This window comes from Oncorhynchus masou, chromosome 17, assembly GCF_036934945.1.
Source record: "Oncorhynchus masou masou isolate Uvic2021 chromosome 17, UVic_Omas_1.1, whole genome shotgun sequence".
NCBI lineage: Eukaryota > Metazoa > Chordata > Actinopteri > Salmoniformes > Salmonidae > Oncorhynchus > Oncorhynchus masou.
The window spans coordinates 33,269,645-33,293,744 of record NC_088228.1 but is presented as its reverse complement, the minus strand read 5'-3'; the positions used below and the strand labels follow the sequence as shown (position 1 = coordinate 33,293,744).

General features: G+C 42.3%; 3 protein-coding genes across 3 annotated transcripts; 2 read left to right on the top strand and 1 right to left on the bottom strand.

Annotated features, from left to right (window-relative positions):
• The first annotated feature begins 2,299 nt into the window (after positions 1-2,299).
• On the top strand, positions 2,300-6,391 carry LOC135558206 (uncharacterized). The gene is made up of 5 exons (XM_064991934.1): positions 2,300-2,565; positions 3,160-3,486; positions 4,650-4,964; positions 5,079-5,236; positions 5,359-6,391. Exons 1-5 carry the CDS (start codon positions 2,499-2,501, stop codon positions 5,407-5,409), a joined length of 918 nt encoding a protein of 305 aa, XP_064848006.1. The 5' UTR covers positions 2,300-2,498; the 3' UTR covers positions 5,410-6,391.
• A 1,264-nt stretch (positions 6,392-7,655) lies between these two features.
• LOC135558892 (glutathione S-transferase 3, mitochondrial-like) lies at positions 7,656-10,448 on the bottom strand. The gene is made up of 6 exons (XM_064993095.1): positions 10,339-10,448; positions 9,569-9,697; positions 9,314-9,387; positions 9,126-9,183; positions 8,259-8,331; positions 7,656-8,164 (listed from the first exon to the last, which is right to left on the bottom strand). The coding sequence occupies exons 2-6, from the start codon at positions 9,683-9,685 to the stop codon at positions 7,995-7,997; spliced, it is 492 nt and encodes a 163-aa protein (XP_064849167.1). The 5' UTR covers positions 9,686-9,697; positions 10,339-10,448; the 3' UTR covers positions 7,656-7,994.
• A 5,022-nt stretch (positions 10,449-15,470) lies between these two features.
• Positions 15,471-23,654, top strand: LOC135558205 (leucine-rich repeat-containing protein 52-like). Its single transcript, XM_064991933.1, has 3 exons — positions 15,471-15,527; positions 15,943-16,573; positions 22,757-23,654. Exons 1-3 carry the CDS (start codon positions 15,471-15,473, stop codon positions 23,101-23,103), a joined length of 1,035 nt encoding a protein of 344 aa, XP_064848005.1. The 3' UTR covers positions 23,104-23,654.
• The last annotated feature ends 446 nt before the right edge of the window (positions 23,655-24,100 follow it).

Here is a 24,100-nt window from a genome sequence, read left to right as displayed (position 1 = left end):
TATCCCATTTTAGAATAAGGCTGTAACGTAGCAAAATGTGGAATAATTCAAAGAGAATACTTTCTAAATGCACTGTATGTTTACAAAAAAGATATGGGGGATTTGAAATGACGCAGACAATCACATTGACGGAAGCCACCATCTATCTGCAATATAAAAGCTGATATACCCCCCCCAAATATAAAACATAAATATAAGTGACTAACTCAACCCTGTCAGTCTCACAACCTTGTTATGATCAAACAAGGAACAGGGTTGAGTGAGACAGGTTTAGTTTTTTGGCTCAATATGCCCACTGCTCCTCATGTGGTGAAGAACAGGAGACCACATTGCATGCATACAATGAATAAATTGCATCTATCTTTTTCAATAAAAAAATATAGTTTCGATAAGTAGCAGTTTCTCAATCCTTATTTCATGTAATAGAGATGTTACGTTCATGTAATGTTGTTCAGAAGAGTTGTATGATAGTTTCCCGTTGATCATGTCACATAACGATAAGTTCACTATTTTGGTTGGTTGGCGTAACGGGGTTGAGGGTAGACTGAGGTATGCAACTCAATAGTGTGCTTTTAATCAATAATCATGAATTTATTTGGAAAGAATACATTCTCAGCAAAAGAGCACAATATATACATATGTTTACATCAATGGAAAAATGTATGGATTATTTGAACATTTTACTAGTCATATCTGAAGTACAAATTAAGTGTAGGCCATGGAGGACATGACAAAACGCCTGGTGTCAGTTGAAGACATATTTTCTCATATTAAAAATACAATGAATGTAACATTTCTTACACTTCATTTCATGGGACATTTGAATTTATATAAAAAATGCTTTTAAAATTAGATTTTGGTGACCCAATATGTAAAATACACTTAAAGGTCAGAGGGACTCAAATCGTACTGGTTTCAGGGAATGACCCACAATATTACAACAGCCTCCTTCCTTCTATACCCCATTGAACTAGTTTACTGCATACAAACTGCCCATTGCCTGTGAAATTTTATTCAAACAGGCTATTCTGTATTTGTTAAAGGTCAAAATTCTATTGCAATTAGTCTCTGCATTTTTCAACGGTAAACCAAGACTTTAATTTGTGTAATTAGGCTATTTGGTAAATAATATCATTGTCACATATCATATAACCACAATGTTGCTGAGATATTTAGAAAGCCTGGGAGAGACACAAATATTTTTTCTACAGCTGCACAGACTGAGATGAACAAGTTGCTTTCAGACTGAATGAGAGCTGTGTTTTGGTAATGCATCAAACCACGTCTCTGTTGCGCACCGTATGAGTTTGACAACTTACCCCCTCAACGTTCTCCAAGGTTAATTCTTAATGACACCGGGTTGGGGCTCTACTGTTGGCTATAGGAGAAAATCAGTTCATGTCCACGCTTATGTTGTTGCGCCTGCCGCCCACATTCCGTGGGCTTTAAAAAGTCTCCCTCTATCAGTCAATGCTGTTGATGACACAGAGGTGGCCCCTGCCAATAGGCTAGCCTAGTCAAGGTCAAAAGTGAGTTATTCGGGAAAGGTTTTCAGCGTTCATTGTCCTGTTGTGATTGACACATGCTGACCATGGTACTGACCACAAACCAACAGGTCCAGCAGCACATGACAGGATCATGTTGAAACACTGACCTCTGTTGGTAGATTTGGCAAATGTTTTAAATGTTTAAGAGGAAATACTGGTCTATCCAACAGTCTATCACAGGAGGCTGCTGAGAGGAGGACGGCTCATAATAATAGCCGTAAAGTGGGTGAACCACACGTGTGGAAGTGTCTGCTTTCTATATACCATATACTAAGTGTTCCCTTTATTTTGGCAGTTACCTGTTACCAGTCACTAGTTATGTACAGCAAATGGAATGGCATCAAACACCTGTTTGATGTGTTTCGATACCATTCCACTAATTCCGCTCCAGGCATTACCACAAGCCCATCAACCCCAACTAAAGTGCCCCCAACCTCCTGTGTCAGGTCTATATCATTTTTTTACCATCATTTAAACATAGTGAATCTTTACAACAGATCTATAACTCTGCCTGTGTAGGGCCTATCAGTATTTCTGATTTAATGAATGCCCAGAAATGAGTGTTTTACCCAGTGTGCACGGAGCGGGGGGCACGCGGTGCAGCTGTGACAGCTGGGGGTGGCACGCCCCCTCAACGTGAAGGGGGGGCCACGGGCATGGCGGTGAGACGGTGACACATTCAGAACACACTGTGGGCTTTGAGTTCTATCGACAGACGTCGTCCTGACGGAGCTGGGCAAAACATTTGAAACTGACATTGCGCGAAGCGCTTCACATATCAACCCCACCCCTTCTCTGCAATGCCAGACCCCTGTATGTATTTTTAGCAGTGATGTTCACTGTCAACTAATCTAACGGAAAGAATAGAAAAGAACACGCTCCAGCAAAGAAGAAGATAACTGGCGTTATTGCCGTTGAGCGTTTAGTCATCCACGGAAAGCAGCAAGTGAAATGAATATTGAAAATAATCTACTGCTTTGTGCCTTGGTGATCTTTACCAGTTCATCGGAGACAAAGGGTAGGCCTAGGTGTCAACGGTGTGTGTGATGTGTTTTGAGTAGACAGCCCGCTGAGCAGAGCGATATTTTGTGCTCCACATTCAGTCTACCTTGTCATCGCAGTATGTTCTGATGACAGTAGGACAATCTGTATAATGTAGGTGACATTTAGATGGAGCCTAATGTTACCTATTTTATTTGGCAGTGTTTATTGATTGGTTATACACTAGGACTGCGTGTCAGTGCGGGTTATTATCAGTTTATTATAGTGAAGGAAGTTTCTATTGACACGAATAGGCCAGTAGGAATACTCTTAGAATTTCTCAAACATATAATCAAGCATTATGTGTAGAACACCATGTCTGACCAGAGGTCACTCATCCCAAATTGTGTTTGTTGACACTAACTACAGAACAACATTCACTTCTGTTCAACAGCTGCATGTGTCACACAGATACCCTGAAAACACATGCTGTAGGCCTAATGATATGACTTTCCTACTTATTTCCCAGTCATGTTTTTGTAATGTCTATTAGCTACTTCATCTATTCACAACAAAATGAAACACCAGAACATTATATTTCTACAGTGACCTCATCATTCTTTTCTTGCAGGTCAGAGCACTTCTTTGCCCCCTGTCACCCCAGGCGCCTTCCAGCATGAGGGCGTGTCCACTGCATCCCCAGTCCTCCCATTGGTCAAAGAAGATGAGGAGGAGCCAGAGCCAAGTCTTGCCAAACAGACCTCTCCAGACCAAGTGAATGGAGCCCCAACCAAACCAGCTTTTATTGACAGCGACAGGCTGCTTCAATCAGAGTCTGTTACACATGCTGGTGACTGGGATGACATGGCTCTGACCAATCAGATGACCACGTCTCTGCCTGCACCTGCACACACAGTCAACACCGTTACCGCCACCCAAGACAACGCCACTCTCGCAGGTACAGTAACCCAAAGGATATTTGACTTCTATCAGAGACATTAAGCCTGCCTATATTCCCCATGGTTACCCAGAGGAAGCTGGTACCAGTGGACTGTGTACAGTCTGAAAATAGAGAGCCATTCTGCAAAAGCTGCTTGTTTGCAAACACAGAAGCTTGCCTCAGGCTTCAATCCACCGCCAGGCAGCATACCAGGGGTATAAAAAGTTGAGGGGTGTAGAGTGGGATGTGGCAACGTGATGTAGGAACTATCGTTTTACTGGACGGACAAATATAACTCTCTCTGTCGATGCTGAGCGTGTCTTCTGTGTCTGACACCTCTTCTGCCTGACACTGAAAAAACACACAATGTTACATAACAGCATCCAGATTTCAGTCTCGCTCTCTCCCACTCTCTCTCTTGCTCACATACTTGCTTTCTTTGTCTAATTCCTCTTCTTTTGATTTCAAATAATAAGCCGAGCCTCATTTAGGAGAATCAGGAATGATGGTACATGAAAAAGGCTTGGTATTGCAGAGCCTTTCTCTGTATCTTCCTTAGAGATGCTGTATGTGTACACTATGTAATACAGTTATTATACATAGTGTACAAAACATTAAGAACAGCTTCCTAATATTGGGTTCCGACCCACCTGCTTTTGCCATCAAAACAGCCTCAATTCATAGAGGCATGTACTCTACAAGATGTCGAAAGCGTTCCACAGGGATGCCCTTGGCCCTTGTTGACTCCAATGCTTCACACAGTTTTGTCAAGTTGGCTGGATGTCCTTTTGGTGGTAGACCACTCTTGATACACACCGGAAACTGTTGAGCGTGAAAAACCCAGCAGCGTTGCAGTTCTTGACACAAACCGGTGCGCCTGGCACCTACTATCTTTTCCTGTTCAAAGGTACTTAAATCTTTTGTCTTGCCCATTCAAACTCTGAATGGCACACATACACAATCCATATCACAATTGTCTCAAGGCTTACAAATCCTCCTTAACCTGTCTCCTCCCCTTCATCTACACTGATTGACGTGGATGTGACATCAATAAGTGATCTTAGCTTTCACCTGTATTTACCTGGTCTGTCTATGTCTTGCAAAGAGCAGGTGTTCTTAATGTTTAGTACACTCAATGTATAATACTGTTGTAATTCTATTTCTCTGGAACTTTCTCTCAGACAGCTCCTCCTCCTCGTCCCCTGTAAAGAACACCTCCCCTGCAGGACTGCCCTCTACCCTAGGGGACACAACATACCCTGTCCCTGCTGGAGGCCACCTCACCACCTCTACTCCTCCTGTTTTAGATACCACCCCACCTCCATCCCATGTTTTAACACCGATCCAGTCCTCTATCCAACCCAGCACCCCAGCACTGACCCCTGCTCCAACCCAAACCCTCACCACGGAGCACACCAAGACCTCCGCCCCAGTACATATCCCTGCCGGCCCGCCTCACCAGGAGGTTCCATCAGAGCTCACCGTTGGAGATGAGGGTAAGGGGATAATTGACCAATTAACCAATCAACTAATTCACTGATTATCCAGATAGCAAATGACGCATCAAATTAGCCAATGAATCAATCAAAGCATTTGACATTTTGTTTCAGACAAAGGGCCACACCTCCACTCTCCTCTGGACCCTTTGCTGGCTAGCCTGGTCTCTATCTTTATCATCACCACAGCCATCGTCTCTGTTGTCCTCTTCCTCAAATTCCGCCAACGGACCGATCACCCTGACTTCCACCGGCTGCAGGATCTACCCATGGTGATGTTAGATTCAGGTCTTTTATGGCATGTCATTTGATGTGGGATATGTGATTACAATGAATTTGAAGTGATCTAGTGCTTTTCAACATTAACTCGTCCTAGTCTTGTCTTCCTGTCCAGGATGACTTGATGGAAGGCACACCACTTTCCAGATACACTTACACCTACTGATGACGGAACCCTTTCATCATCAACAGTCAACTTTACTTCTAGCCCAGCTACACAGCAGACTCCCAATCGGTCACCATTTTGGATCCTGGCAAAGCTTTTGACTGGACTGGAGGCCCTCGGCCAGCGACCATGTTGTCTCACTATGATTCCCCCTGCTGAGCAGTTTCCAATTTGATTGTAATTATGTTAACAATTAGAAGGCTATCAATACCCAATCAGGGGTTACAGTATTAGGACATCAGAGGTTCCGTTTCGACATTAGGCCAACACCACCATTATTCCCTTTGAAGCTTTCAGACGTTTCATCTGCACAGAGGTCTGTTTTGTTCTTTGTAATGTACCCCCCCCCCCCCCTCCTTATACAGGTCATACACAGCACAGACCACTTTGTGTTATAGAAACAGTCACAGTGCCCTCTAGGGGATATGAGTGGAAGTGGAGTCCCCAAATGAGTTGGTAATGTATGAAGAAAACACAATGTCACATTTGATGATGTTGCCAAGGACCACGATAGAGGGAAAATAGACAGGTAGTGAAAGATGCTTACTGTAGAGGGACCTTAGGTGATTTAGATGTTCACCAGTCTCCATGTTATGGGACTATTCTAATCCATGAACTGGCCAAACATTTTTTTTTAATTTATCTTGGCAAGTCAGTTAAGAACAAATTCTTACAATGACGGCCTAGGGTTAACTGCCTTGTTCAGGGGCAGACCGACAGATTTTTACCTTGTCAGAAAAGGGATTAGCTCTAGCAACCTTTCGGTTACTGGCCCAACGCTCTAACCACTAGGCTACCTGCCGCCCCATGAGTGAAGTATTCTTTCAAACCAGAATGCCTAGTGGGTTGTCTTAACAAGGGCTTGAGTTTCTTGAAAAACACCCATCCTTGGTCTTACTTGCATGAGAACTGGTAAAGATTCTGTAATTATAGCCCCAAAAAGGCAGGGTAGCCTAGTGGTTAGAGCATTGGATTAGTAACCGAAAGGTTGCAAGATCAAATCCCAGAGCAAACAAGGTAAAAATCAGTTGTTCTACCCCTGAACAAGGCAGTTAACCCACTGTTCCTAGGCTGTTAATGAAAATAAGAATTTGTTCTTAACTGACTTGCTGAGTAAAATAAAAAACATTTAACCAATGTACAGAGAGAAGTTCATTTTTTAGGGGGTAGTGACAGAAAGGGGGTCCCCTCTAATAAGGGTGACTTGATTAAAAACCATATCTAGGCCTCCTGAGTAGGGCAGCGGTTTAATGCACTGCATCACAGTGCTAGAGGCATCACTACATACCTGGGGTTGATCCCAGGCTGGATCACAACCAGATGTAATCAGGAGTCCCATAGGGTGGTGCACAATTGGCCCAGCATTGTCTGGGTTGGGGGACGGTTTGGCCAGGGGGGGCTTTACTTGGCTCCTTGTAGCAGGCTGGTCGCCTGCCGGTAGACTTCGTCATCAGTTGAATGGTGTTTCCTCTGACACGTTGGTGTGGCTGGCTTTTGAGTTAAGCAGGCGGGTGTTAAGAAGCACGGTTTGGCAGGTCATGTTTCGGAGGACACATGACCTTCTCCCGAAATTGGGGTAAAAATACAAGGCTTGACAAGGTTTGATCCAATTTCAAGACTTTACTTTGAGGTGAAATGTTGTGGTCACCCAATGGTGCTTTCATGTGAAAGTGATCGGTTAAGGAACTGTGTGAAACACAAATTATGAAAAATGTTTTAAATTACATCTAAATTGAAAAATGACATGTTTTGTCTTGCACTGCAACAAATCATATTTAGTGTTTAACTTGTGATTTACCTGTAAGTGCCTAAAGTGAGATAGGATGATACACAGTTGGAGTTAACTGTAAGAAATATGTTTTAAGGACTTGTTCCTTTGTTTGGTAATAAAACTGAAACCCTTTTAGCTGTGTGCTTTCGACTCTTCAGCAGATGAGGGATTCACAAGTTCAGAGAGTTATTGTATTGTTACTTAGTACAGTCCCCAGCCTTAATCCAAACCTAGTCAACAAATCAAGGACAGAAATTGCCTAATGGCTAAGGTAATAATGTGTTTCTTGTGCCTGCATGTAGACTTAAGAGGTGGTGTGTGAACTTTGGACAAGTATGCAGCTTAGAACAAACACATCCCTCACACACACACATTATTAACCTCTTGGCAACATTTTTCTAATACACCTACACACATCTCCCACACGCCCATAGACACCAGCATTAAAAACACACATTTCACACATGGACATGGATACCAGCATTAAAGTCATTTTATACATCATTAAAAATACAGTTTTGGCAGAATATATTTATTAAAACATCACGCTCACAAAGAATAGGTTCATCAACGTGGTGAAGCATGTGCCGCGTCTGTCGTTCGTCGCAGAAGGTTCTCTGGGCCTGTCAGTGTTCAGTAATGGATCAGGGAGGAGTTGAGGTGGTGTAGTTATGGAATGAGGCACAAGCAGCAGTGGTTGTCCATTTCCATGTTTACTGAACTCTGTCTTTCTACATATGCCATACACATGTATGGATGCCCACAAGAGACATTGTACTACTATTAGATTGGGGTCGGATGGGGTTGCAGTACCTCACTGGGGAATGGTAGCAGGAAGGGGAGCTGAGAACCTCATCCCCGGTCTCATCCCAGACCACACCCAGTCACCACAGCCCAACAGGGTTCTGCCAAAGTTGGCTACGATCAGCATCATGCCCAGCAGAGCAATGTTCCCAAATGCACCACGCATCCTTTTCTTAGGATCTGGAAGGATAACAGAACAAAACCCTTGAGTAATGGCTGCCATATGGTTTTGTTTTAATCAACTATTGTATTATAAGCATATCTATTGTCTTACCTCCAGTGGAGTATCCGTATGCGTAGATCTCCCTACTTATAACCCAAGTCATTCCAAGACCACTGACTAGGCGCTGTAACACACAAGGCTCCCTGTTAGTATACTACAGAAGACTCTTAATGCCTTAAAACCCCCTCAAGTCGATGTCTGCACCCAAGAAAATCTAGTTAGTATAATAAATAAAAAACTCCATCAAAATGTGTCGTTTAAGCATGGGCTGTATCTCAAGTTCTCCGTTTTCCTCTACGCCGCCCACAAGTGTCATGGGACTCATCATAGGACTCATCTTAAGTCGGTACCGCCGAGTTTTGGCTGCACACTAATGTTTTGCTCCAGGACACCCTGAAGGTAGTCCGGTATCTGTTAAACTAATTAATGGAAGTATACATGGAAGTAGTTAAGTGGCCCCCAAAATAAGTGTTAAAAATATAGGTGAAAACCTTTTTACATCATTTTCTGATCTTTCTTATCTCTCTCAAATTTAGGACAGACACTTTAAAACAAACTTCCCTTTGATTAAAATGTGTTACTATTTGCTTTTTACATGTATGAATCTGTATTCAATGTGTTTCTATGGGCTAATAGCAGTAAGGCCAAATTCAATGTTTCATCAAATAATGTATTTTATGTTTTATTTTATACCTAAATGGGTCCTAAAATTCCAAATCAAATTGCTAAATGATCCTTGGTATGACCATCGTAAAAGTGTTAAGGATTAATGAATGGGATGAATGGGAATCAAATTTTGCAGAGACACAGATGAGTGTGCTTCCAAATATACTTTGACTAATCAGCTGTATAGTCTGGCATGCACGGTATGTGCAACAGAATCTAACAGAGTAGATTAATAAATGGAAGTCAAATTACAGGACTATGCAGGCCACCGATGGTGAGACAGAAGAGGAAGGCGGGGTAGATCTCCAGGCTGTAAAGAAATAACTATTAGTGGACCTAATATCACAGCAAGAAATGTTAACTCTGTGTGTGAAAACATCTTGTGTTCTCTCTGCTGACTCTGTCAGCTACTTAGTACATACTATAGTATTACTACATACGTGTTCTGATGGGCCCGCTGGATGCAATTGAAGATATTTCCGGTATCTGGGTCATCGCTGTACATCTGAGGGTACTGTCCAACAGAGAAGAGAAGATTAGGTTTTCTTAGCAAACACAGAGTAGGCCTACTAGTGATTTTAGGAAAAATGGGTCCTTCTTTAAGGCTGTAACTTAAGTCCAAAATGTTTCCTTGTCAGAGGAAGTCACATGGTAAGCCGTATCCATTTAGCTGTCCTAGGTCCCGGGCCACTCACTTTGATCTGGTACTTATTGCGGGCTTTGCCAACTTTCACGGCGAGGTGGCCGATCATGACTATGCTGGCAACACCAGTGAGAACGACAAACCCATATTCTTTAGACAGCACAACCATCCTGGCACTGATCTGCAAGAGGAAAATGCATAGCCTACTGTAGGTGAGTTGGTCTATCCCACTTTCACTGGAGATAAGATACTGGTTGAAAGTTCAATCCAATCAGGTAACTGATTAGTTAGTAGGCATTATGTTTTAAAGGACATTACATGAAAGCTATTCCACTGCCATGGAGCATAGGCTTCTATGCAAATATGAAATGTACTTATTCTGTCTATTTGTAGCCTAGTTTATGGTGTAACTAGGCTACTAAAAACCCTTTACCCTTACCAAAGTTTTACCCCTTGATTCAACCTGGACGCAGGGGTAGACATACATTCATAAAACAGATTAACCACCCAACTTTTTGCTTTAAGTAACTATACCAAACATATCAGACTATTGTGTGTCCCAGATTTACGTTTACTATGTTACGTAAGTATATGAGACCAGCTGCTTGATTCGAAATATCGTCTATGCATGTGTAGTACATTAAAGTTACCAGGGAAAACATAAATGCGCATTTGACGCATTTTCAACCGGGAAATGCAGTTAACTTGGTGCGCTAACATCTCCCAAAATAAGGTTAAGCCAATGGAGAACTAGGAGCGCAGCATTATATCCAGCAACAACACATCATCTTGAATACTACTTGTAAAATAAATAGTATTTACCTGTAAATGATGATCTGAATAATGTTCGCAAATTGTCTGTATTCTTCCTGTCAGTAATCCAGCCTCGTCTACTCCTGCATAGATGAGTCACAAATTAACACACAGGAGAGGCGTTTCCCTTTTACATAATGGGGCAGAGTTCATGGGCCATACCATAATATAGGTGGGGGAGTGTGAAACTTCCAAATTAACACACAGGAGAGGCGTTGCGCTTTTACGTAATGGGGCAGAGTTCATGGGCCATACCATAATATAGGTGGGGGAGTGTGAAACTTCCTAATGACTTCCTAATGACACAGGGCTATATTTCACTCACAACCATAGAGATCCAATCAAATTACTAGAGGCTGGCATAAACCCTCAACGTTCCAGAATAGTATGAAAATGACAGCCGTGGTGGTCATGGAGAAATCCAAATCAGTCTAAATGTTAGTAGAGGCATAGGTGATGAATTTACTGCTTTTAAGTAAGGAATGTGATATATCAGAAATTGTTGAATAGAATTTTAACCTACAACATTGTCATATAATTATGAACACTGTTTATACATGTTTTATTCACACGTTCTGTATAAATATGCAGTACCAGTCAAAAGATTGGACACACCTACTCATTCAAGGGGTTTTCTTTATTTATTTATTTTACTATTTTCTACATTGTAGAATAATAGTGGACATCAAAACTATGAAATAACACATATGGAATCACGTAGTAACCAAAAAAGTGTTAAACAAATAAAAATACATTTTATATTTGAGATTCTTCAAAGTAAGCACACTCTTGGCATTCTCTCAACCAGCTTCATGAGGTAGTCACCTGGAATGCATTTCAATTAACAGGTGTGCCTTGTTAAAAGTTAATTTGTGGAATTTCTTTCCTTCGTAATGTGTTTGAGCCATCAGTTGTGTTGTGACAAGGTAGGGGTGGTATACAGAAGATAGCCCTATTTGGTAAAAGTCCATTATGGCAAGAACAGATCAAATAAGCAAACACAAATGACAGTCCATTATTACGTTAAAACATGAAGGTCAGTCAGTCTGGAAAATTTCAAGAACTTTTGAAGTTTCTTCAAGTGCAGTCGCAAAAACCATCAAGCGCTATGATGAAACTGGCTCTCATGAGGACCGCCACAGTAATGGAAGACCCAGAGATACCTCTGCTGCAGAAGATACGTTCATTACCAGCCTCAGAAACTGAAGCCCAAATAAATCCTTCACAGTGTTCAAGTAACAGACACATTTCAACATCAACTGTTCAGGGAGACTGTGTGAATCAGGCCTTCATGGTCGAATTGCTGCAAAACTACTAAAGGACACCAATAATAAGAAGAGACTTACTGGGGCCAAGAAACACGAGCAATGGATATTAGACCGGTGGAAATGTGTCCTTTGGTCAGTCCAAATTTGAGATATTGGGTTCCAACAACTGTCTTTTTGAGATGCATAGTAGGTGAACAGATGATCTCTGCATGTGTGGTTCCCACTGTGAAGCATGGAGGAGGAGGTGTGATGGTGTGGGTGTGCTTTGCTGGGGACACTGTCTGTGATTTATTTAGAATTCAAGGCACACATAACCAGCATGGCTTCCACAGCATTCTGCAGCGATAAGCCATCCCATCTGGTTTGCGCTTAGTGGGACTATCATTTGTTTTTCAACGGGACAATGATCCAACACCTCCAGGCTGTATAAGGGCTATGTAAGGGCTACCAAGAAAGAGTGATGGAGTGCTGCCTCAGATGACCTGGCCTCCACAATCACCTGACCTCAACCCAATTGAGATGGTTTGAGATTAGTTGGACCGCAGAGTGAAGGAAAAGCAGCCAACAAGTTCTCAGCATATGTGGGAACTCATTCAAGACTGTTGGAAAAGCATTCCTCATGAAGCTGGTTGAGAGAATGCAAAGAGTGTGCAAAGCTGTCATCGATTTGTTTTACACTTTTTTGGTTACTACACAATTCGATTTGTGTTATTTCATTTTCTACCATGTAGAAAATAGTACAAATAAAGAAAACCATTGAATGACTAGGTGTGTCCAAACTTTTGACTGGTACTGATTGACTCCATTGTTTATATGGAATGTTGCCATATTGGCAGTTAATTTGAAAAATTATTGGAATCTTTCCACTTAAACTGGCTACGAATCTAGCTAATCATCATAGCCTACTGTGCAGATCATCTTAAAATTATTTGTTTTACACAATGCCTCATCACACCACTGGGTGACCATGGGTGACCAAGTCTCTGACCAAAATGCTGACATGTTATACTGTGATAAGACCTTTCATGTCCATTTTAGTATTCTAATTCCTAATTGTATGCTTAATTATTGTCAATATAAAATGAAAACAACTGAATGCATACATTCAATGTGCATTCTATCTGTTGATCAAAGGGAATGGAATCCTGTTTTACAAGAGGTAGTGATTTAACAATACTACCACACTAGATGGCACTATATTCTCAGTAAACAGAAGCCAAAGTACACTTATGATTATGACTATCCCCTTATGAGAAGTGTGAATAAATGCACTAATATTTTTGATGCCTCTTTGTTCTTTTTGAAGCAGGGACATACACTACCGTTCAAAAGTTTGGGGTCACTTAGAAATGTCCTTGTTTTTGAAAGAAAAACACATGTTTTGTCCATTTAAAATAACATCAACTTGATCAGAAATACAGTGTAGACATTGTTAATGTTCGTAAATGACTATTGTAGCTGGAAACAGCTAATTTTCAATGGAATATCTACATAGGCACACATATGCCCATTATCAGCAACCATCACTCCTGTGTTCCAATGGCACGTTGTGTTAGCTAATCCAAGTTTATCATTTCAAAAGGCTAATTGATCATTAGAAAACCCCTTTGCAATTATGTTAGCACAACTTTCAACAAAACGATTTTGTAGTAAGTTGATGTATTTTTTTTTTTTTTTAAGTTGTAGATATATGCCAATGAAGTTAGGTCTATATATACGTGTGTATATATATATATATATATACACATATACACACACACACACACACACACACACACACACACACACACACACACACACACACACAAGTATGAAAGCCTTAAGATAAATAATCCACTTGTTTAGACAGAAAAATGTAGATACTTTTAGAGTAAAGTAGCAATATGTTGCATGAGTGTTTTGTGGGAAACTCGCCCCCCTACTAGGACCCTGGGGGCTAGCTACCCCTTTATGGTTATGAATGTTTCTATTTGTCATTTCGACAATGACTGGCACCGTTAGTGCTCGTTAATGCTTACTTGCTAGACAGCAACTCCAATAGCAGTAAATGGTAGCCAGCTAGCTAGTTAGCATAAACTGCTAGGGGGGCTAGCTAGCAACCTTATTACCAGATTGTCTGAGGTAAAATACATGAAAAAGATAACGTAACTTAATTGCAGTTGTAAATGTTTCCACTAGTGACTGATAGCTTTACAGTTAATGTTATTTTATAGCCTTTTAGCTATTTTACACAGCATTGTATGTCATATAGCTTGATAGCTTGCTACGTATTTATGAAAGAGCTTTTCAATTGGCTTCTCTCAGGTGGGGACGAGATTAGGTGTGAGCAGTGGAGGTGGGCCCCAATTTTACTGGGGATGGTTTTATTTGTGACGTATTTACAAATTAGAATTGTGCAATAGCAGAGCATAAGAGAGTTGCCACATCAAAGTTATACTGAATTAATTAGTTAAGTCATTGTTATTAAATGTTATATTCCATTCCAATTAATACTTTTTTTTCTTCCTTTATTTAACTAGGCAAGTCAGTTAAGAACAAATTTTTACAATGACGGCCTACCCCGGACGACGTTGGGCCAATTGTGCGCCTCCCAATCACGGCCAGTTGTTAAACAGCCTGGATTCGAACCAGTGTGTCTGTAGGGACACCTTTAGCACGGAGATGCAGTGCCATTCAGAAGCCCAATTATAAACAACTATTGAAAACCGTTTGCTTCTGAATGTCATTTTGAAGACCGCTGGGATTTAAAATCTTGCATTACTCAAGTAATATGTAGTGCAAATGTGCATAATTGATTGTATCGAAAAGGAACAACAAAGACAATGAATGTGCAGGTGAGTTAAAAAGAGGGACTTTACATCAAATCTCATAAATCTCATAGTGCAGATATTAATGGTGACATGTGCAACACCTTTTCCACCCATATTTTATTTAAATAATTAAAACAAGACAAATAGACTTAGCTTTTAAGTATGACTTACTAAAGAATTTCTAAATAAAACAGATTAAATGGATTTGAACCCTATGCCATAATCTTAAACCCTATGCAATTTACCCCATGGGGGGGGGGGGGGGGGTTATAGTTACCCCAGCACTTTAAAAAACGCCCCTTTTCTAAAAACAAAATTTCATGAAATAAATCGTGTCAACTGTAGCCATTTATTTCCCTTTATGGTTTAGTCACCTGAGAATGACCATCCACATAACATTTTTTTTCTCCAAATGTTGCTTTTTTGTGTCAGCAATTAGACTGCGCTTAGAAGGGCTAGTTACCCCCAGAACCCTATTTTTCTTGTTGAACCTGGGATTTGAGAAAAGCGCTTTACACATGTAATGAATTATTATTATTATTATTATTATTAAACGGAGATAAATAGAGTATTATGTTGGGTCATTATAGTGTCACAATTGGCTACAACTTAGGCATTCTATTTCTAGAACGCTTTGGATACATTGGTAGAATTAGGTCACCTCTTCTAGCTTTTGTGACAGCTTGACTCCAGTTGTTTATGCTTCCTTGAGCTCCTCTCTCTCCCCACACACTCAATGCAACGCGTGAGCAGTGAGCACACCAATTCGCCCACCTTCTCATTAGTGGCTCAGTTTCAGAGAAGGCAGTCACTCCACCACACTTGCAGGAGACCAAAATACCATTATAACACTTGGCTACGACGCGCCAATGAACTCTCCTGCATAGTGAGTTCAAATGGCAGTTGTTACGCAAAAAAATATTGATACTGGAGGAAAAAAATTCTAATCGACCAAATCGAACACCAGAAAATTGGAACTGAGTGGAGAGCTCGGGCGTCTTGAGTCCTGCATGCCCACTATAATGAATACGCACGAAAACCCAAACGTGAGGCGACTCTAAGAATGAACTACAATGACAACTTGCGAGGACAAGTGGCCAACAACAAACCTCAATATCAGGTAACTATAATTGGATAATTTTAAATAGGCCTGGTTAATAGCATTAACATTAACTGATAACTGGCAGAGGACATATGCTATCAATGAAGAATGCGACGGCGGGCCCACTGGGCAAAAACTGGTCGAATCAACGTTGTTTCCATGTCATTTCAACCATAAAATTATATGTGATGACTTTAAATCAACGTGGAAAACTGATTGGATTTGCCAAAAGTCATCAACATAAGGGGATTTCGTATTTTTTTCATCCAACTTTTAACCTTAATCGAATGACATGGTAACTTTTTTGTGGATTTCAATTACCAAACAAATGTAAATCAAAACTAGACGTTGAACTGACGTCTGTCCCCAGTGGGTGGTTTGTTCAACCGGAATTGATGAAGCCCCTGGCGGTGTCATGCGTCTTGCCCCGCAGCCCAGCGGGCAATCCTTGCGGCTCATCATTCTGCTGATCCTCGTCATGGGGGTGGCCCCGTCCCCGGCTCTGACGGCGGGATGCCCGGCACGCTGCGTGTGCGATGACCAGCTGGTGGTCCAGTGCGCCGGGCAGCACCTCACCACCTTCCCCACCGAAATGCCACTCTCCACGAGGCAGCTCATCATCTCCAACAACCGCATCATTGAGCTACCGCCGCTTCAGCTCAACTACCTGTCGGACTTGGTGTATTTGGACTGTAGCAACAATTCACTGACGGAGATTTCGGAGTCCACATTCGGTAACCTGCGGAAACTTGCTTACCTGGATTTGTCCTTCAACACCTTGACGCGGATAGAGGACAGGACGTTCGGGCCGCTGTCCAGCCTCGTGATGCTGAGGATGACGGACAACCCCGGCATGTGGGACATTCACCCAGACAGTTTCGCGGAGAACTCGGCGCTGCAGGTGCTGGACGTTAGTAGAAACAACCTGACGGTGCTCAACATCAGCTCTCTCATCGGGCTGCCCACCCTGCGCTCTGTCGGCCTCAGCGGGAATCCCTGGAGCTGCGACTGCGACAATGAAGACCTCTGTCTTTGGATCCACGTTGAGGGATTCAAGTTTCAAGGTAAAACTGTATGAACTTTCAGAGAGAAATACACATCCAGAGATAATATGTAACTATGACATTTGATCTATTCTTTGTGGTTACATATTTGACCAACAATTGACATTGTGCATGTTCATTAATACAGTAATAATTTTTCAACTTGTCCTTTCCTGGGATTTGAGCTCACAACCTCTTAGTTCACTGCAAGCCAATCTTCCTGCTACACCACCATGTCTGTGTCCATTATCTGTTAATCTGACTATTCTCTCATCATTGATTTGATTTACTTCTTTGCTTGTTTTAGGGTGTTCACTCTCCTGAAATGCTCACTGAAAGCACTTCACATTCACAACCGCATGCTGTGTTTTAAAGCTCCCTTTGATCGTCACTATCAGCCGTCTGGATCTCACCTGTTTTGAGAGGCACCATCTGTCCTGGTCTCAGCAGTTTAGAAATAAGCTGCTGATTTATGAGAAAATCTCAGGTTCTTCAGTGGGTTCTTCTTCAGGACTCTAAGCCTGATCTTGTTTGGTGCACAAAGTGCATTCTGGATCTCCTCAATACGTGTTTCATTATGAGTTCATGAATGAGGTCTGCTACACCTCAACATTAAGACATTTAAGACAGTTATAAAGCTTAGGGTCATGTATAAAAATGCCCAGTTGCACATTATTTTGGCTACCATGGCTAAAAAAATAGATCTCAGTGAGTTTGAAAGAGGGGTCTCAAATGAGCATAGGGGGTTTTAAAGTGTGTGTGTGTCTCAGTCACGAGATCTCAACCCAATTTAACACTTGTGGGAGATTCTGGAGCGATGCCTGAGACAGCATTTTCCACCACCATCAACAAAACACCAAATTATGGAATTTCTCGGGGAAGAAAGGTGTCGCATCCCTCCAGTAGAGTTTGCAGACACTTGTAGAATCTATGCCAATGCACATGGAAGCTGTTCTGGCTCGTGGTGGACCAACCCCCTTTTAAGACGCTTTATGTTGGTGTTTCCTTTATTTTGGCAGTTACCTGTATTCCTTTACTGCATACATTTCATGTGCGGTTGCCTGCATCACGGGGCCTAGGATACGTTTTGAAACAGCAATTGTAGACGATCAAATAACATGCCATTAAGGCTTAATCCCAAAACCCACAGTATCTAGACGTGAAATGACCAGTGAATCTCCGCCTGGGTCCACCTGCACATGCCCCACCAACCGGAAACACTTCAATCAACAAACTACACTGAGTATACAAAACATGAACGCCTCCTCTTTCCATGACACAGACTGACCAGATGAATCCAGGAGAAAGCTACGATCCCTTATTGATATCACTTTTTCAATCCACTTCAATCAGTGTAGATGAAGGGGATGTATACAGATTAAAGAAGGATTTTTAAACCTCGAGACAATTCAGACGTGGATTGCGTATTTGTGCCATTCAGCGGGTGAATGGTTAAGACCAAAAAATGTAAGTGCCTTTGAACAGGGTATGGTAGTAGGTGCCAGGCGCACCGGTTTGTTTCAAGAACTGCAACGCTGCTGGGGGTTTCCACACTCAACAGTTTCCTGTGTGTATCAAGAAGGGTCCACCACCCAAATGACATCCAGCCAACTTGACACGACTGTGGAAAGCATTGGAGTCAACACGGGCCAGCATCTCTGCGGAACGCTTTCGACACCTTGTAGAGTCCATGCCCCGTTCAGTTGAGGCTGTTCTGAGGGCAAAAGGGGGGCGGGAGGTGCAACTCAATATTATGAAGTGGTCTTAATGTTTGGTATACTCCATTTATATGCCTATATGTAACGAACGTGCCTCATGGAACCACACACATGTGATCAGTAACCTTGCCTTAGACTTGAACACTTCAGTTAGTGCCTTAGGCATTTAGCTCAGTGGACTAACAGTCTTGTTGTGCGCGATAGACTTGGATTCAAATCCAGTCTGTTACACTATGCAACAACATTTGTTTTGAATAAGAATGTATTATTTTTCTCTTGTATTCTTGTTTCTTGACAGACTAATTTTGGCTTTGTTCAGTTTGGAGTGGTATTCCCTGCTTTTTTGGGATGTAGCAATACTTAAAAGGGTAGCTACAGTTGAAGTCGGAAGTTTATATACACCTTAGCCAAATACATTTAAACTCAGTTTTTCACAATTCCTGACATTTAGTCCTAGTAAAAAGTATGTCTTAGGTCAGTTAAGATCACCACTTTATTTTAAGAATGTGAAATGTCAGAGTAATAGTAGAGAGAATTATTTATTTTAGCTTTTATTTCCTTCATCACATTCCCAGTGGGCCAGAAGTTTACATACACTCAATAGTATTTGGTAGTATTGCCTTTAAATTGTTTAACTTGGGTCAAACCTTTTGGGTAGCCCTCCACAAGCTTCCAAAAATAAGTTGGGTGAATTGTGGCCCATTCCTCCTGACCGAGCTGGTGTAACTGAGTCAGGTTTGTAGGCCTCCATGCCTGCACATGCTTTTTCAGTTCTGCCCACAAATTTTCTATAGGATTGAGGTCAGGGCTTGGTGATGGCCACTCCAATACCTAGACTTTGTTGTCCTTAAGCCATTTTGCCACAATTTTGGAAGTATGCTTGGGGTCATTGTCCATTTGGAAGACCCATTTGTGACCAAGCTTTAACTTCCTGACTGATGTGGATATATTGAAGCAACATCTAAAGACATAATTTTCCTTTCTCACGATGCCATCTATTTTGTGAAGTGCACCAGTCAGCACCAGTCAGTCTCTTTCCAGAGCGTTATGACAGCTGCGTGGTCCCATGGTGTTTATACTTGTGTACTATTGTTTGTACAGATGAACGTGGTACCTTCAAGCGTTTGGAAATTGCTCCCAAGGATGACCCAGACTTGTGGAGGTCTACAATTTTTTTTCTGAGGTCTTGGCTGATTTTTTTTCCACCTTGATGTCAAGCAAAGAGGCACTGAGATTGAAAGTAGGCCTTGAAATACATCCACAGGTACACCTCCAATTGACTCAAATGATGTCAATTAGCCTATCAGAAACTTCTAAAGCCATGACATAATTTTCTGGAATGTATCAAGCTGTTTTGCAATTGTGATACAGTAAATTATAAGTGAAATAATCTGTCTGTAAACAATTGTCGGAAAAATGACTTGTGTCATGCACAAAGTAGATGTCCAAACCGACGTCCCAAAACTATAGTTTCTTAACAAGAAATTTGTGGAGTGGTTGAAAAACGAGTTTTAATGACTCCAACCTAAGTGTATGTAAACTTCTGACTTCAACTGTATTTATAGTGCATCTCACTGGGCAAGAGCTTGTCACACCATGATACACTTACTAACAGGCATCCCCCATCAAATGCGCACACAGACCAGCTCGTCTTCCTCTCCTCTGCAGCTCAGCCAGAATCCTAAACTAGTCCTGTAAGAGCTCTTCTACTTGCTGCTTATTTCCTTTGTCTGCTTTCATTTGGAGCGGAGTCTCTTCCAGTCACAGCTCCCAGAAAGGGAAAACACACACACACACGCACACATGGGACTCGTTCCGGAGGGTGTGTGTGTGTGTGTGTGTGTGTGTGTGGGGGGGGGGGGGTACTGTATAAAGCAGAAGGACAGAAGGTGTATAGAGATGCCGTGTTTTTGATCGTCACCATCAGCCGTCTGGATCTCACCTGTTCTGAGAGGCACCGCCTGTCGTTCTCTCAGCAGCTTAGAAATAATGCATTGATAGAAGGAAGAAGGGAAGAAAAATTCACAGAAGCAACTAACAGATTCTCCACTGCTGTCTCGCCTCCCGAAGATTAGCATACTGCCTGTAGTTAGTAGTTATATACGGAGAGACGCTAGCAATAGCGTTGTGTGCGGACGGGACGGGGAGAGGAAGCCTCTCCTTTGATGTCGGCCACAAAGGGGGGTGAGAGGGTGGCCCGGGGGCTACCATGCCTTGGGGAGAGAATGAACTCTAGCTAAGTAGAGGAAGTGGAAGGAGTACTTCATGTTCACTGGGAAGAGGAGGGTAGCGTGTTGTATTATTGAAAGGAGTGCTACTGTAGTGGTGTCAGGAGGTCTGAGGCTAGCTAGGTCAGAGGACAGTTCCAAGTGTAGTGCTGTGTGTGTCCCACATCTGTGCTGCTATATTTGTTTCTAAACTCTCAGGGCATCTGAAGACAACATGGAATGTCTTTGGAGGCAACAGGAAATCTCGGCCTGTCTCTGCTGTTATCCCTTATCCCTAACTCCATTGGTAGTTATGTACCCCCTTATTTACTGGGTCATTGCACCTGCCCTGCCTCTTAATTAAACAATCAAAGACAGAGAGCAAAGGTTCAGTTGTGGTGTAGGCTAAGGCAAATCAAGAATATATGGTGTGGATTTCCACAATGGAACACTTATGTATTCATTTGATGTAAATCGGATATATTATGGCCCTTCCCTTGTGCTATTCTGTTTCAGTACATATCATTGTCTGTAGCTCCATTCAGATTTGTACTTAAGGATTTGAAATGTCTCTAAAGTGAAACTAGCACAACATACTGTATGTCTCTATTTCCTCAAAAAGTCCATACTGTACATGCACAATGTATGGACAACGCCTGCCTGCACAGGTTCTGTTGGGCAAAATAAGCCCGAACAAAGTCTGCTGGCATGAAACACAGAATACAGAACAGAGCAGAGCAAGCCAGTCAGCCAGCCAGCCAGTCAGCCAGGCAGCCAGGCAGAAAAAGCTAAAGTCGTTTGATCTCATCCCGAGAGAGATCCCCCCCCCCCCCCGAACACAAAAAGCTGCGAACACAAAAGCAAATTAAAGCGTGTCCTTTGAAATTCTCCAACACTATGAGTATTGCAAGCACATTCCAGGCTTTTTTCTTCTTCCGAAATATTACCCCTAACAAACGGGGACTTTTAGATGATACCCAGGCAGCCACACACACAGTATTAGCATCATTAGATTGATAGCATCTGTTATTAGACCAACGTACTAAATCAAACTATTTGCATCCCAAAACACACCCCCCCCCCCCGTACAATAGGTGTCACCTGTCAGTCAGGTGTTTGAAGCTGCAGATCAGCAGTTCCCTGTTCTGACATTCAAAACAAACATCCCCTTTTTCTATTGAGATTCACAAATTCTGAGTGAGTGAGGGGCTTAGTCATGATCCAACTAGGAGCCTGTTGGTGCCAGGCAGCTTAGAAGATGAAAAGCCATGCTAACTACCATACCAGTCAGACACAAAAGACAGAGAATATACCCAGTGAAATCCAGAGGGGCTGAAATGCGCTTGAATTATTCAAATGCCTTGAACTTGGTGTGATGTAATATCGACATGACAACACACCAATAGCGAGCTGTCACTCCTGTTCGGTTATTTTCTGACAAGGGAAACAAATCTACGTTTATTGGTTGCGCACACAGTTTTGCAGATGCTGTCGCAGGGGCAGCGAAATGCTCATGCTTCTATGTCCAACAGTGGAGCAATATCTAGCAATAGAAAATGATTTAGCAGGTACTGTTTTCTTACATGGTAGTTTTTATTATAGCTGCAAATGGAAAGATATTTCAGTAGGGAGTGTGTGTGTGTGTGTTATCCATCTCTCATGAATGTTATATAAAACAAAACTATATAATGTAATGTGTGTGAATTATTCAACAGGCCAGAGATCTCGATTTGATGAATTATAATATTGATATCACCTTCCCTGGGTGGGTAACCTACGCGCTCCCCAACACTGGCAACACTTCAAAGAACATGTTCATCATTATTATGTGTATGCAGTGTGCTGACTAATGCGTCTGACTTAGAGTATTTCCCACATCAGCTTTTATAGAGAAAAACAAACTACTACTGTTGTCTTAACCTTGGCAGGCCTAGTCCTAAGAGTTATGCTCAAGTTAGGGTTAGGGAATTGATCATAATAATGGTGTCAGTTAGTTGTTCTTGTTTTGGTAATACTGTATGGGCTCAGTGCTAATTGCAATGACTACTAAGGACCGCACTCTTTCCTGGTCATGTGACCTGACCAGGAAAAACAGTCTGCACTAGTGTAGCCTATGACTAGGACCCAGAGTTTTTACTGGTCAGGTGACATGCCGAAGAAAACCTCTAATCATTGCAGCTAGTGATAGGCTTTTACTGCTGTGTCACCAATGCAAGTTCCAGTATGACTTACGTAAGTAATGTCATTAACCCCCACCTGTGCTGTGTTCTCTCTTCCAGATGAGGGCCAGACGGTGTGCGGTGGTCCTCCTGACCTGCGGGGGCAGCGTTTGGGTGAGCTGGGGCTGCAGCTGCGGTCGCGGTGCCACCAGGGCCTGGTATCGTGGGACTACCTGTTCTTCATCGCCATCGGCTTCGTCATCTTCGCGGCGGGCACGGTGTCGGCGTGGGCCATCGGGGTGGTCATGGTGCTGTACGAACGCTACGTCAAGAAGAAGAGCGAGCAGATGGACCCTGAGGACGAGGTGGAGCAGGGCGCAGGACCTGGCACGGGGAGCGGGGGTCGTCACGATGCAAATCCACATGGCAATGGAGGTTTGAAAAACACTGGTCACATAGTGGTTTGACTCCTCCCTGTAGCCCCCCCCCCTTCCGGCTGTGCCTCGGAACCAACAGAACTACAAAACCTGTGATGTCATAGGATGGCAGAGATTAAGAAGAAACTTCAAAGTAGAGCACACTGGGATTTCTATTGACTCCCTTGTAAAAGACAAGCGAGAGACAACACAAGAGATGTGCCTGACTTTCATTGAGATTGAGAGTTGAATGGTCATTGTCATACACACTGAATGTACAAAACATTAACATTAGTCTTCCTGATATTGAGTTGCACCCCCTTTGGCCCTCAGAACAGCCTCAGTTCGTCGGGACATAGACTCTACAAGGTGTCGAAAGTGTTCCATAGGGACGCTGGCCCATGTTGACTCCAATGCTTTCCACAGTTGTGTCAAGTTGGCTGGATGTCCTTTGGGTGGTTGACCATTATTGATACACACGGGAAACTGTTGAGCGTGAAAAAAACAGCAGCTTTGCAGTTCTTGACACAAACCGCTGCGCCTGTCACCTACTACCATACCCCGTTCAAAGGCACTTAATGTGTATGTGTGCCATGTGTATGTGTGCCATTCAAGCTCTGAATGGCACACATACACAATCCGTCACAATGGTTCAAGTCTTAAAAATCCTTCTTTAACCTGTCTCCTCCCCTTCATCTACACTGATCGAAGTGGATTTAACAAGTGACATCAATAAGGGATCATAGCTTTCACATGGATTCACCTGGTCAGTCTGTGTCATGGAAAGAGCAGGTGTTCCTAATGGTTTTATTATATAGGCCTAATCATAGTCATATTGCAGGACATCTCTCCTTTTCTGTCATGACTGGTTTATGACCGCAACACAACAAATACCATTTATCAGGAGTGCGACATCACAGCCTATTTCATCTCAGAGCCTTTGCCAAGGCAGGAGATAGAAACAGAATCATGTATTGATTTAACAAAATGTTGAACAACAATTTGTCTTCTGCATAAAAGTGTGGGCTGTAGCATTTGCTTTTAAATT

Coding starts and splice junctions, on each gene's coding strand:
- LOC135558206 (XM_064991934.1), top strand. CDS start 2,499: ATGAATATTGAAAATAATCTACTGCTTTGTGCCTTGGTGATCTTTACC. Junction 2,566..3,159: donor CAGTTCATCGGAGACAAAGG/GTAGGCCTAGGT, acceptor CTTTTCTTGCAG/GTCAGAGCACTTCTTTGCCC. Junction 5,237..5,358: donor GGCTGCAGGATCTACCCATG/GTGATGTTAGAT, acceptor CTTCCTGTCCAG/GATGACTTGATGGAAGGCAC.
- LOC135558205 (XM_064991933.1), top strand. CDS start 15,471: ATGAACTACAATGACAACTTGCGAGGACAAGTGGCCAACAACAAACCT. Junction 15,528..15,942: donor ACAACAAACCTCAATATCAG/GTAACTATAATT, acceptor CTTGCCCCGCAG/CCCAGCGGGCAATCCTTGCG. Junction 16,574..22,756: donor TGAGGGATTCAAGTTTCAAG/GTAAAACTGTAT, acceptor TCTCTCTTCCAG/ATGAGGGCCAGACGGTGTGC.
- LOC135558892 (XM_064993095.1), bottom strand. CDS start 9,685: ATGGTTGTGCTGTCTAAAGAATATGGGTTTGTCGTTCTCACTGGTGTT. Junction 9,388..9,568: donor GCAATAAGTACCAGATCAAA/GTGAGTGGCCCG, acceptor TCTGTTGGACAG/TACCCTCAGATGTACAGCGA. Junction 8,165..8,258: donor ATACGGATACTCCACTGGAG/GTAAGACAATAG, acceptor TTATCCTTCCAG/ATCCTAAGAAAAGGATGCGT.